This window comes from Cyprinus carpio, chromosome A6 (assembly GCF_018340385.1).
Source record: "Cyprinus carpio isolate SPL01 chromosome A6, ASM1834038v1, whole genome shotgun sequence".
NCBI lineage: Eukaryota > Metazoa > Chordata > Actinopteri > Cypriniformes > Cyprinidae > Cyprinus > Cyprinus carpio.
In genome coordinates, this window is record NC_056577.1 from 29704409 (window position 1) to 29718490 (window position 14082).

Genomic DNA, 14082 nt, shown 5'->3' on the forward strand with positions numbered 1-14082 from the left:
TTAACAGTGCTAGATCTGTGCATATTTCTCTCGTGATTCACACAAGATATTTTAATTCGGAGAAAGCAATATTATGAATAGAACATTCTAACCAGAAGTAATGGTTTGAGGTTAAAAATGTCTTGATGGATTTATTACAAGGATGCAGCTTTTGGCTTCACAAGACGTTAAGTGATGGACTGGAGTGGTGTGGATTATTGTGATGTTTTTATCAGCTGTTTGGACTCTCATTCTGATGGCACCCATTCATTTTGGTTGAATTATTCTGTAAATTCAATTATCTGTGGCATTCTGTTGATTGCAACAGAAAAGGGTTTTTTGTTTTGTACAAAAAACATTTAGAGTAACATTTGAAGTTGACTACTGTGATTAAAATTACTTGTTTGTAAAAGGCATATTCAATTTAAGGCATGTTTACAGTTCAGATAACTGAGGAATAATTTGAAATTGGAATTGACAGCATGTATTTTTGCTTTCATTCACAGTTATACATTTGGCAGATGCTTTTATCCAAAGCAACTTACAGTGCATTCAGGCTATATATATATTATATATATTTTTTACCAGTATGTGTGTTCCCTGGGAATTGAACCCACCACCTTTTGCACTGCTAAAACAATGCTCTACCACTGAGCCACAGGAATACAATAGTTATACTACCTGTATACGTAGCATTTACTGGTTTATGTCTTTTTAGTATGGCTAATTCCTACAATAAAAGTCACCGCTGATCATAGCATTACATCTGCCGGTTTACAGGATGAAAAAAAATAAAATACAATATTCCTGAACATTTTCCTTTATTATCAGATGCATAACAGCACATTATTTTCTAGAAATAAAATAAAGATCCGTTTACATGGTCTTGATGCAAAATGGCATATGAAACATTAATAAATACAGGAGCCAAGTCTTTACAAATGTATTTAAACATTAATTGGTTTTGAAAGTAACTAACCCACAACAATACAACATGTAATAGAAAACGCAGCCTGAATACGATCTGCCTTTCTGAGTTGTCCATCTAAAGTGAAGTAGGAATTAAATTTTTGTCTGAAAAAGAGCCATTCAGTTTAGTGTGCAATGAAAAAGAAATTAAAATCACATGCTTAATGTCACATGATTCATTACTGATTAAATGGACAAATGAAATTACCAGAACAAGTTTGACATAAGACACAAAAGTTTCAGAAAAAGCCTTAATTACCTTATTAATGACAACAATAGACCCGGACAAATGTGCCTATATGAACATCAACACTTTTCCTAAGTTTAAAATAACATTATGATGTGCATATCTAAAGTCTGTAGCAAAACACTGCAGAGGCAAATCAATTCGAGGCACTTTGGGAAAGTTTCCTCATGTTCACTTTATAATCACGGTTATTTCATCTTCTGTACTTCCTGCAGTAGCTTCTGCGCCACCGTGTTGTTTGGCTCGATTTTGAGCACGCTGTTGAGATCTTCAATACAAGATTTCTTGTTCTAAGAGAAAAAATGTATTACAGTTTATAAAACAATCCACCAATTTTTACTAAAGAGGTCACAAACTGCCTTTTTTTTGTACTGTTCCCTGAGGTCCACTTATAATGTTAACAAGATTTTTACATCAAAAAACATCTCTAGGAGTTTTTAACCACCCTGTGTTTGAATGGACGTGGCGGATTGTAGACTTGGTAAACGCTCAGTGCTATGACTGGCTAACAATTGTGAATGTTTGACAGACTTCATAGATGGACACTGCTGTGATTTAAGTTAAAAACATAAATACTCAGTATTTGGTTTGGTGCGACATTACTGTCGGATCCAATTTATCGTCTTTTAGTTTCAATCTTTCTGAAAATCCTGCGCTGAATTGTGCCTTGTTTGCAAACAAATCCGTGATAAAATGTAGTGAACAATGGATTAAGTTCTTACTGATGCGATCTGGATCTTCATTAAAAATAAAGTTCATCCACTCTTTCCTAATATTGAGATCAGAAGAAAGGCTGTTTTTCCACTCTCTCGTTTACACTACGTGGGGTGGGGCTAAACAGGCAGTGATGTGGAAGTAGGCGTTGATGATCTTCTGCGGAGGCAGGGTTTAGCCACACTATTACGTCACAAAGTGGCACATTCCACAACCTGTCGTTTTGGCAGATTGGCTTCAATATAAGCTGTTTTGAGTTGTTGAACTTGCAGGGTGTTTTTAGAGCACAATAACCTTTTATATGTCAAGATCAAGGGAATTTTTAATTCTCAGTTCATGACCCCTTAAACTAAGACAATGATTCAGAAATAAACTTACCTTGAGTTCCTTGTTTGCCTGGCCACGTCGGTAAAAAGCCTTAACGTTGGCAGAATCCAATCGAAGAGCCTCATCACAGTCGCTAATAGCTTCTTTGAACATCTTTAATGACAGGTAGCAGAGAGCCCTACAAGCAGTATTGATTTACACACATTATCAAACCTGAAGTCCATGACTTTTACAGGTAGGAATTACAAATCAGTTTTGAACTGAATAACCATAGGAAACCTGACATTTGGTTTCATTTCTTACCGATTTGTGTAGGTTGTGACTTCTGTGGGGTTCAGACCGAGTGACTGCGTGTACTTCTCCGCGGCTTTCTTGTGTTCGCCCTTCTTCACAAACGCATTGCCTTCTTCCTTTAGAGCCTTGGCTTTTTTAGCAGCTTCAGGTCCTGGTGCTTCGAATAAAACAAGTGAAAATCAAGTGCTGAAGCAAAGCATGATGGCTCCGCTCAGTACGGCACAGGTAAATACCATTTTTCTTGTTGTCAATCACGCTGTTTTGTTGTGGACTGGAGGCCGAGCTGGCGGCTTGCGCCAGGCTTTCTTTCACGGACATCGGAACGGTGGGAATCGGAGGCAGTTTCTCTCTCCAAGAAGGTCCGTCTACATCCGACAAAGCCTTGGTCATTCTGAAGGCAAGGAGAGATGTGTTAAATGGTACATTTTTGTATCCTTATGCTCACAAATGGACATTTTATTCTTTGGGTGTGTGTTATATTTTGTGTATTTCCTCATTATACAGTTGATCAGTGCATTCTCTATGAACATGCATAATTCTGGATCCTGTTCATGCAGAATTACCTGTTGACGCCATCGTGAGCAGCCGGTATGTTCCAGTCTATCTGTAAAACAGTTTTGTAGTCCACATATGCCTGTCTGTATCTCTCCAAAGCTTCATAAGCTGACGCCCGGCGAAGCAGAGCTTTAAATCCAAACGGAATCAGTTCAAGAGACCTGAAAGGTAAGTATAATTAACACGGAACATAATCACTTTAACCATTTTTGCACCCGCTGTTTGTTGCACTTACTTTGTGCAGTCTTTAATGCATTCACTGCAGTTTCCATCTTTCAGGTAACTGGCGGCTCTGTTGGAGTACAGAATACCCAGATCTTCCTTGTTCTTCTGACCTGCGAAAAGAACAGTTACAGATACAGTGATGTGTCCTTATTTACAATAGCACCACTGCCTCCTTTACATCCATTATAGTCTGAGGAACCATTTTAAGGAACCTGTTAAGTATGATTGCCCTATTATTACTCATTTAAAAACATATTAATATGTTATCTCCATGGTATTATTAGCATATGACAGTACGATGATGTTACCATCAGATTCCATCACAGTTCTGTCAGATGATAAAGGATAATATGAGCATAATAATGCATGGGACCCCCCATCCTAAAATTCCTAAAATTTAAAAGGCAGTAATATATTTGTATTTATAAAGACCCAGTTTATACTATGAAAATTAATCCTATAAATATGTGTATATTTTGATTTTGAAAATATTTTCTATTATGTAATATCACACTTTTGCTACTCACTACAGTGTTGTGCTATAAAATGTATAATTTATCTCTCTCTCTCTCTCTATATATATATGTGTGTGTGTGTGTGTGTGTGTGAGAGTTTTCTTTATTAATGTTAACCTGTCAATTTTTTCATGTATTTTTCAATTTTATTGCAAATTTTACTACTAATTTAATATGTGGTAGCTATATAGCTAAGCTCAACTCCTTTCTCTAAACTTTCCACTGACCCCCGAGTACGATCCTCATTTGGGGGTCCTGGGACCCCATTTTGAACCCCCCTGAAACAGTACACACATGGTACTGAAATGTATTCAGCAATACCATGGTATTGATATGATATTACAAGAATACCATGAACATTCCGACATACGAAAACATGTAATTAGCTAAGTGGTAATACTGTAACGCTGGTGTTTACTATGGTGATATTTGTAATATTACTATATTTGACCGGTCTTACCAGACTTCTCCAGCAGCTGGATGGACTGGCTGTAGAGGCTCACAGCTTCTCCGTACTGACCGGCTCTGAAGCACTCGTTACCGGCTTGTTTGAGCTCCGTCCACGACTGCGAGCGCCGCTTCTGAGGCATGATGATACTGAAACGATCAAAGGCAGCGTGAACCGTGAGTGCTGTTAACTTAGTTACATCAATATTACACACTGGCAGCAACACTGTTGTGATAGGTATAAACTTACAATATAACAAAGCTACCGCGGTAGAATCGCTGTCTGAAGTTGAAAACCCGGAGAGTAAATATCGAAGGAAGGGCTTTAGAGATCGCCCAGCTCCGCTCGGTTACCGGTTACCAGTTGTTGTACTGTGAACTAAAGTTACATGAGAGAACGAGTCAGTCCTCGTTCTAGAACACGCTAGAAGATCCGCTTCTCCGCCTACTACACGCGCGCGAGCCGGGACGAGCACCACGTTTTACCGGCTGAGGCTCTACAGAAACGGGCGGTGTTGAATTTCAATTTCAGTTCTCCGGACTGAAGCGGCTGTCGATCTCCGCTGCTGCTATTTGAAGATCAGGATGGGTGATTGTAACCCAATCCAGTGTTGCCAGGTCCAGCGAGAAAAGCAAGCAACCTGTACTGACAAGTTAACGAGTGAAAAAACACGTAAAATTACAGGGATATGGCAACACCGACCCAGTCCCAAACGACTGGCGGCTTCCCTCTATGGAAATTCAAGCTGTTGGTTGCCAGATGTTCCTAAAACCCGACTAATTCATTATTTTAAAACGCATCAGTTGTCTTTTCGTTTTATTTTTGAATACTATGAAATGCAAGTGCAATTTATATAGTAAATAGAGTCAGTAAAATATTTTTAATAAAGTACAAGACTATAAATAGACAATATTATATCTGATTTTTTTTTTTAAATATACATTTTACATTAAAAAAAGTTTTGTCTTTATCTATTAAAGTTAACCACTTTAAAGTCTATTTTCTGTTTTATTATTATTAATACTACTATGAATTTAATACGTGGTTGCTATGTAGCAACGAAGTTGAGATGTTTTATCAAATGTAATGCTTTGCTCTATAACGCATAATTTTTCCAGCAAATAAAAACATTAATTATCCTGTTTTTTAAAAATGTCCTGTTTGTTTCCTTTGTTATGACAGTGCTGTCCCATGTTGGTCTGAATCTGCCCCGCTGTATGTGTCCCTCGCCTGTTTCCGTAGTTTGGCCCCACATAAACGCCTTCCTTTCCGAGAAGCCGGACGTGAGTGCTGAAGGTCGTGAATTAAACAGTAAATATCGAGCTTGCTATACGCTTACATCAACACTTATATACTGAAATCTGTATAAAATATAATAATACCACTGTTATGTTTTTAACACTATATAAGAGTTGATTTATTTTAGCTAAACGTGCCTCGTTTTTGAAGTACGTCTTGCCGCTTGTCGTCATTGCTAGCAAACTTAGTGTTAGCTAGACAGGTATTTATGTCTCAGAATATACTCACCTGCTGATACGAGGCTGTTATGTATCTATAATGTTATATTTAAAATAAAAGAAAGCTCTTCTTTGCGTTTGCACGCGCTTTTATCACGTCTACAAAAATAATATGCAAATTGCATATTAGCTAAAAGCGCTAAAAAGCTGCAAAGAAGAGCACGCATAAGTAGAGCAAACATAGAGATTCATATATCTGGATGATAGTAGATAATGAAATTGTGGTTCTTCGTTTGGTTGTCTTAAAAAGTCAGACAGACATCCATTCGTGATGGTCAGGACAGCACGTAGCAGTACGAAATCGGTTTCTGAAGATTCTTTTATTAATGCTCATTACTGTCTTCTCTTTCTAGAAGTCAACGATGTCACTTGTAAAGCCAGCAATGAGAGGCCTCCTTGCCAAGCGTTTGAGGTTCCACTTGCCCATAGCTTTCGGTCTTGCCCTTGTGGCAGCAGTCGCCTTCAAGGTCAGTGCAAATGTGCTTATAAATCAGATTATGCTGATTTTTATGATTATATGCACTATAGTTGACCTTTGTGGTCTTCATAGCTGTTAAAAATTATGATTGGTACTTCATCTCTTCCTCTTGTCAAAAGGTTTCTTTAAATTAATTTAAAAAAAGATCTATAAATTCGGACGTTTTTTAAAAGCACTTTTTTTTTTTCTCATGATGTAACCTCAAAAGTCATTCTAATTAGTTTTCCTTAGATGATCCTTAATTTGTAGTCTTGGCTATTTGGTTGCATCCCCATCTTTAATTTGTTTGTTTTTTTAATCTTGGGGCAAAGGAGTTAAATGTTGTTGTTGTTTTTTCAGTTTTCCTTGAATCTGAGAAACAGTTTTTGTGTCTTTCTGCAGTTCACCGTAACGGAGCCCAGGAAACAAGCTTATGCTGACTTCTACAAACATTACGATTCAATGAAGGAGTTCAGTGCCATGAGGGAAGCTGGTGTTTTTGAAAGTGTCAGACCCACTGGAAAATAAACCACTGTCTTGTGAGTGGCCCTTCAGTTGCATATATTATTATTATTTGTAATACTTTTCATGCAATAATAAAATTAATAATATATCCATTATCTTGAAGCTCTAAATACGTCATTTGAGTACACTTTTTAACCAGCTCTGGCTAAAATACAAGCTTTAAATGGTCCAAAAGTGAGAGGTGTTCATGTAATGTATATTTAATTAAATACTAGAGTTATGTACCTGGCTATAATAAAAAAAATATGCCATTGATACCATGATTATTTTTTTTCATGCACCGGTCGGGTGGTTTGGCTTTCATAAACTATTTTTTCTGACTAGTGTATAGAAAAGATTCAAAATGCACATTAAAGTGTTTTTGTTTTTTATTACACGTTATCTATTTGCATTTTAGATTTCAATTTCATTACATATCTGCAAAGGCCGTTTTCTCAATGTCCGAGTCCTTACTGTTTAGTTTTATTCCCATTTATATTCTGAAGGTTTGTTCATAGATCATTCACCAGATCTATAACATTTTATTTGTTAAAAATTGGTGACTTGTTTTTTTGTTTGAACAACAGTATTTTCTGATTTATTTAATAAATCCTTTATCACTCAGTAAAAACCTTTAGCTCTAATCTGTTTTCAAAACCTGGCTTTATCCAACGTTCAGATTTCTGTTCAGGAAATGTGCAAATTAGTGCACACATGAGTAGATCATGCATTATTTGTGTTTAAACCACGTTTCAGAGAACTTGCTATGCAAAAATTGTTAATGGGCCGTGATTAATCAACAGGTGAAAGCATGGTGATGTTATTGCTGAATTCACCTGTGGTGTCACTGACTTACACTTTCTTCTTTCTTTACAGGTTATGCCCCCCCCTGCATTCCTGCTCTACAACTGAATCTTTATGAGATTATCAGATATGAACACTGATGTCTGATATTCTTATTAATAAACAAATAAACTATTGACAGCCATCATGCTGTAGTGACTTATTGGTACTTGTGTATGAAAATAAATGTTGAAACCTGATCTTGTCAACATGTCTGTTGTTTAACATGAAAATATACACTTTGAGTTAGAGACCCACATCACTGACCAGGTTGGATGTTTTACTATAATGTGTAAATTATATAAATGATAAATTAAAATCTCTTAATTTGATCCCAATATAGAGTAATGTTGCCATAGTCATGTCTAGAATAGTATTTTCCATGCCATTTAAAGAAAAATATGAAAATTTGTGTTAATGTTTACCTTTAAAAACCTATGATGTTGCTTAAACAACAGTTAGTTTGTACTTTTGACCTTTAAGAGAAACCACATGCTCACATGTATACTTTGCTGTATACCTTTTATTTTAAATGTATTTTATTAATGGAATGATACTACTATAATGGCGCGTTTTATATATATATATATATATATATATATATATATATATATATATATATATATATATATTTCTAATACCATAGTTATTTTGAAACTACGTTGGCGTGCCATATTGATAACATCATCATTGTACCACGAGATCTGCACAGTATTTTTGCTTTTGAGGGCTTTTATTTTGACATGCATTTTCCCAGCGTTCTACCGCACAGGAAGTGATTCGAACAAGGAAAGCGGAAGTTGTTGTTGTTGTTGATGAACCAACATGTTCTAATGTAAGCATTCTCACGGTCAATTTGTAGTTAATGCGTATGATTAGTAATGTCGTACAAACGCAGTTTCTTTAAATCTCACCGATACGGCTGCGTGTGTACTCTGGGTGAGTTGTTTAGTTCTAGTGATGGTTTAGGTTATCAAGTGCGTTCTGTGCATGTGCCTTTTGCAGGCCTTTGTGCGCGCGAGCCTGAGAGTGGACAGCATGTTTGTGTGATGTGGATAAACTATTAAATATTGTGTATTTAATCTAGATAATGTACAAACGAACATGTCAACAATACCTGGTTACTTCTGTAAGACTCTGTAGGTAGCATATGCTGTATGTGTTGTTATTTGGCGCCCCACAAATTTGACAGCACTTTGATGTATTAGTAAAGAAATTATTAAAATTATTGCATATAACCATATAATCTTCTAAAATATTGTATACCAGGCTGAAGCTTGCATTTTCATTGATAATGCATTTTATTTAAAAAAAAATGGTGTTTTAAGTTGTTTTTTGCACTCTTTTATTTAGTTCCATGTAAATTCCAATGTACATACATTTCTGTGCCATGTTATTGCCATATAATTATATATTATTCACATATTATTATATACTCATGTACTATGTTACTTAAATGAATACTGTTACTATGCAAAACACAAAACCGTAACAATATTATGTTGAACTGCATAATATGTTGGATTAAGATTTGCATTTCCAGGAAGAATTATAATGCTTTGAAGAAATTTAAATATTAGCATTAAAATTTGTGTTTTTGGTGTTGAATGAGACTTTTCAAGATGTAATTTTAAAAAGTACAAGTTTCACAAGCTTAATATGTATGGCATGCCTAAGTCTGAAATGCTCTACACAACAGAAGTTGCCTCCCTGTGTGACGCAATTTGGGCTTAATTTAATGCAGAAAAGTTGAATAGACATAAAACGGCTGCCCCACAAACACTGCAATGATGCACCTGAAATTTGTTGTAAGTGATGGTCAGTTTTTCCTGTAATGATCATTGCAGATACTTGTATTTAGAGTGTGTTTCGTAAGTTGATTTAAAGCTAAAGATATATTAAATAATAAAATGAAAATAAATATTTTAAAATTCAAAATATAACACAATAAGAGGTTATATATTTTATTTAAAATATTTATTTTATAATGTATGCATGTCTATTTAAATATATTATAACATATAATTTATTTCTGTGATGCAAAGCTGAATTTTCAGCATCATTACTCAGTCACATGATCCTTCAATTCTATAATGCTGATTTGCTGCTCAAGAAACATTTCTTCTTATCAATGTTGTAAACAGTTGTGCTGCTTTATATTTAAATGAAACAAGAAATAATAATAATAATATGAGTAGAAATAGTTTTAAATTACTTATGCAGTTATATAATGATACTTCTGGAATAAAATATATTTGTGTTTGTATTATATTCACAGGTGCCGGGGTGGATCTGTGATCTGCATCCGTCTTCAGTCCGAGCTCTTCTCCTTCTTGCACTATAACTCTGAACACTTGTAAGACCTCCACCTCTCCGTCTCCCACATGAGCGCAGCGTTCTATTCCCGCTGGGCCGAGCGCCATGCCTGACCGGGATAGCGCCTACCTGGCAGGTGGTGGTGGGGGTGGCAGTGGGACAGGGGTCGGGGACGAGGGAGGATCTGGGACGGGTGGAGAGGGTAGAGTGGCAGGGGTGAGCGGCTCAGTGGGCTGCGCGGGGGGTAACGGAGGTCCCGGGGCCATGGGAGGTGGCGGCGCTTTAGGAAATGGTGCTTTCAGCTCCGGTTTGGGACTGGATGGTGTTTGCCGGGACTTTTTGCGGAACGTGTGCAAGCGCGGAAAGCGCTGCCGCTTCCGCCATCCAGACTTCAACGAGGTTCCTGATTTGGGCGTGCAAAAGAATGAGTTCATCTTCTGCCACGACCATCAGAACAAAGAGTGCGTGCGCACTAATTGCAGATTCGTGCACGGCTCGAAGGAGGACGAGGATTATTATAAGAAAACTGGAGAGCTTCCGCTTCGGCTCAGGGGGAAGGTGGCGGCCGGAATGGGATTGTCTCCAACCGACCTCCCGTTGAGCCGTGGAGAGGTGCCCATTTGCAGGGACTACCTGAAAGGAGAGTGCCAGCGGGGCAACAAGTGCAAGTTCCGTCACGTCAGGAAGGATTATGAATATGAGGCCCCGTCCAGGGGTGGAGTTGGTTGCATGATGAGCGTCACCGGAGGGGTTAGCGGGATGGTGAACACCGCCGGTGGTGGAGCAGGAAGTGTTGGCAGTGCCTGTGGCGGGATGTCTGGGCTTGTTGGTGGTAGCGTTGGTAACTACATGGGAATGGCATGTCCCAGTATGGGCAGCTGCAGAGACCAGGGCATGTCGACTGGAGGTGGGGGCTCGATGAGTGTCTGCATGTCGATGGGGACGGCGGGTCATCGGCGCTACGACAGGGGCCCTTGCTCCGTCTACGACCCTCTGTTTGAGAATGGTATGTTTGAAGCAGGGCCGGTGGAGGTGCCCGTCGACCACACGGCCTTCCAGCTGAAGAGACGCCGTTTGGAGGGGCTGCGGTTGACTGATGGGACCACCGGTGGACATTATGACCTGGGGCTTCAGACCACTCTGGCGACCCGACCGTTAGAGTACCGCTTACTAGAAGAGGAGAACTCCCTACTGAGGAAAAGAGTGGAGGAGCTTAAGAAACAGGTGAACACATGTTAAATGTACTCATTTACTCACCCTCATGTTGTTCCAAACCTTCCTTTCTTCAGTGGAATACAAAGGAAGATATATGGGTTTGGGGCTGCAAAATAATATAGTCCACATAAGTTACTAAAAAAACTTAGCCTTAGCTCTCCAGCCTCGTTCTGTACAAATATAGAGCTTCAAGATGCATTGTGCCTGATTTGTTGCAAAAGACCACAACAGAAAGACATTTCACATTGCATCAAACCTAGTGTAAATGAGTTTAGAGAAATACAGCAGAGGAGAATATTTATAACAAACGAACTGTTCCTTATTTTTATTGTGCTTTTTTGCAGTATTGTTTTAATATTATTGATATTATTACAATTTTATTTTTTTCAGTTTTAGTAATTTTGACCTTTTAATTTTTTGTCTGTTTTTTTCTGTTTTAGTATTTTTTTGTGTACTTTATATATATTTGTATTTAGTTTATTTCATTTCTAAATGAAAATGATTTTTAATAGTTTGTTTTAATTTTAGTTAACAATAACAACAGCTTTTTTTTAGGGAGGCACCGATAATAAAATTCTGTACTATTTTGTCTAAATAACCTAAAAATAAAACTTAAAAACCAGTATCAGTAGTTTTAAATGCTGCATCATAACATTATAATGTGCAGTATAAAAAATAAATTCTTACTTTGAGATTTGCTAAAGATTTAAGTTTAATCTTTTTTGATGAGTGTTAGATGATGATAAACGTAATCTGTATGTAAAAATTAGGCATGCATTATTAAATATTCAATATTGACTGATTCTAATATACTTAAAAATCTCTGATATTAACTGATATGGAACATATACAATGCATCCCTATTATTATTATTATTATTATTATTTTATATTCATTTTTTGTGGAGATTTTGGAGATTGACAGTCCCATCTTTGACTTTACTTTTTTAAATTCTGGACAGTCTGCAATAGATAATCTTTTATGTTCCACAGATGACAGAAAATAATACAGATTTTGAATGATTTGAGCATGAATAAATGATGACAGAGTATTTGCATGATAAATCCTGCAATCAAAACATGCAAATCATCTCTAAATTGTACTTTAAGATCAGTGACAGAATCTTTTTTTGTTTGTTTGTTTTAAATGAAGGACAACTGTAAATGTCCTAAATCTGTTTAGGGTTTCAAGTGAAATTCTCAAAACTCACATATTTCCTTTTTCCTCAAGGTGTCCAATCTCATAGCCACCAACGAGGTGCTCCTGGAGCAGAACGCTCAGTTCCGAAGCCAGGCTAAAGTGATGACGCTGTCCTCCACCCCTGCTCCGTCTGAGCAGAGTCTGGCGCCCCCTGTTGGTTCTGTTAGCTCCTACAACCATGGCATCGCCCAAACACACACCACTCTGAGCAGCGCTGGTCTGCAGCCCCGTCCCGTCACGCAACAGGATCTGGTGGCCCCGGCCGGAGCTCCAACCGCCCCTCCATCCAATGCAGCGCCCCCTAGCGCACCACCTCCGCATCTGAACCCCGACCCCATCTCTGCCGCCCTCGCTCAGACTATCGCCCAGGGAATGGCTCCACCTGTTTCCATGGCCCCTGTTGCAGTTTCGGTGGCACCGGTCGCTGTGTCAATGGCACAACCTTTGCCTGGCATCACGATGAGCCATGCGACCACACCGATGGTGTCGTATCCCATCGCCAGTCAGAGTATGAGGATCACAACCATGCCTCATTAGTATGAGCAGATGTTTTCAGCAATATATACATACATTTTAAAATCAGGCACCTCTGCTAACACCCCTTTGTTTAACTTACCAATAACACGGTAAGTTTCTCAGGTGAAGGGTCTGTTTTGACTGAAGGAACTTACAAATTTCTGTATAGACAAAATAAGGATCTTCTCAAATTTGAGTTTTCTTGCCATGCTTTACTGGATGATTGCCTTTAAGAGAGCCGGAAAGACTGCTTCGAGATTGTGGACATTTAAAGATGTAACTATTCAGCTAATCGCTGCAGAAGGATTGTGAATTTACCTGTTAGCTGTCAGTTTTAGTTGGATTCTTTTTTAATAGTTTGTTTTGTGAATTGCTTTTGTGTGAACTGATTATTGGTCTTTGCACAAAATTAATGAATCTGACCCATTAAGCAACATTATTAATTCTTGTCATGTTTTACATACAAAAAAAGAAAAGAAAAATCATATATTGGCATAAAAATGTTTTACTTATTTATTTTGCAAACTAAATAACTGCATTTTTCTGTCTGAATATTGGCCATGTTTCCTCCATCTTTGGTGAGTATCTTTCTGAAATTTTGATGAAATTTTTTTATTTCTTCTCCAACCAAACTTCTTTCATGAGCTTGATCACTTTCTCATGTTCTGCCGAGAATAACATCCATTGTTTACACTCTCAGGCCTGTTGACTTATGATCAGATCACCAGACGGATATGGGTGTAATGGGATGTGTAAATATTATAGTAGAAATCACTGTTTCACTTCTTATGCTTAAAAATATTTTCCGCATGCCCAATTAATGCAGAGTAGACTGTTTGATAGATATGAATTTAACAGCATTTTTCAATGTTTTATAACTGAAAACCCCCAGATTTTTGAAACCCAATCACTTTATTGCTCTTAATCAGTTCTCATGAACGAACTGTCATGCTTTAGTGTTTGCTTGTGATGTTTTTAAGCTAATATATACTAGGTTTGTGGTCTCTCAGATTAAAAGTAGGGTGATTTTTCATGCAAAAAGTTCCAGCATCAGAAGTATGTTTAAACTGACCAGTTCTCAAGCTCCTTCCTTTATTTAATCTGATAATCCACCAGTTTTAGGCCTGCAGGACACAAGCACATCTGGATGCTCTGGATTAGACAAACTATAGTGTCTATATTGGCAGCCATTATCTAAAATCTGATGTGAATGACTTGTGCATGAATTGAATACCGATCTT

The 14082-nt window shown here is 37.6% G+C and overlaps 3 protein-coding genes across 5 annotated transcripts; 2 read left to right on the forward strand and 1 right to left on the reverse strand.

Moving 5' to 3' along the window:
- Nucleotides 1-783: 783 nt before the first annotated feature.
- Nucleotides 784-4913, reverse strand: LOC109101234 (mitochondrial import receptor subunit TOM34-like). The gene is made up of 8 exons (XM_042758926.1): nt 4523-4913; nt 4286-4422; nt 3321-3420; nt 3094-3246; nt 2764-2921; nt 2540-2687; nt 2288-2414; nt 784-1485 (listed from the first exon to the last, which is right to left on the reverse strand). The coding sequence occupies exons 2-8, from the start codon at nt 4413-4415 to the stop codon at nt 1384-1386; spliced, it is 918 nt and encodes a 305-aa protein (XP_042614860.1). The 5' UTR covers nt 4416-4422; nt 4523-4913; the 3' UTR covers nt 784-1383.
- A 536-nt stretch (nt 4914-5449) lies between these two features.
- Nucleotides 5450-7794, forward strand: LOC109107342 (cytochrome c oxidase subunit 6C-1-like). Of its 2 annotated transcripts, none has more exons than XM_019120608.2 (4): nt 5450-5584; nt 6144-6257; nt 6650-6786; nt 7628-7794. In XM_019120608.2, exons 2-3 carry the CDS (start codon nt 6153-6155, stop codon nt 6773-6775), a joined length of 231 nt encoding a protein of 76 aa, XP_018976153.1. In that variant the 5' UTR covers nt 5450-5584; nt 6144-6152; the 3' UTR covers nt 6776-6786; nt 7628-7794. The 2 variants fall into 2 exon arrangements, with proteins under 2 accessions (XP_018976153.1, XP_018976154.1); XM_019120609.2 differs by having other exon boundaries at nt 5537-5569.
- Nucleotides 7795-8340: 546 nt separating this feature from the next.
- Nucleotides 8341-13540, forward strand: LOC109107700 (zinc finger CCCH domain-containing protein 10-like). 2 transcript variants are annotated; one of them, XM_042758928.1, is made up of 3 exons: nt 8341-8429; nt 9873-11134; nt 12356-13540. In XM_042758928.1, exons 2-3 carry the CDS (start codon nt 10016-10018, stop codon nt 12860-12862), a joined length of 1626 nt encoding a protein of 541 aa, XP_042614862.1. In that variant the 5' UTR covers nt 8341-8429; nt 9873-10015; the 3' UTR covers nt 12863-13540. The 2 variants fall into 2 exon arrangements, with proteins under 2 accessions (XP_042614862.1, XP_042614861.1); XM_042758927.1 differs by having other exon boundaries at nt 8379-8533.
- Nucleotides 13541-14082: the final 542 nt, after the last annotated feature.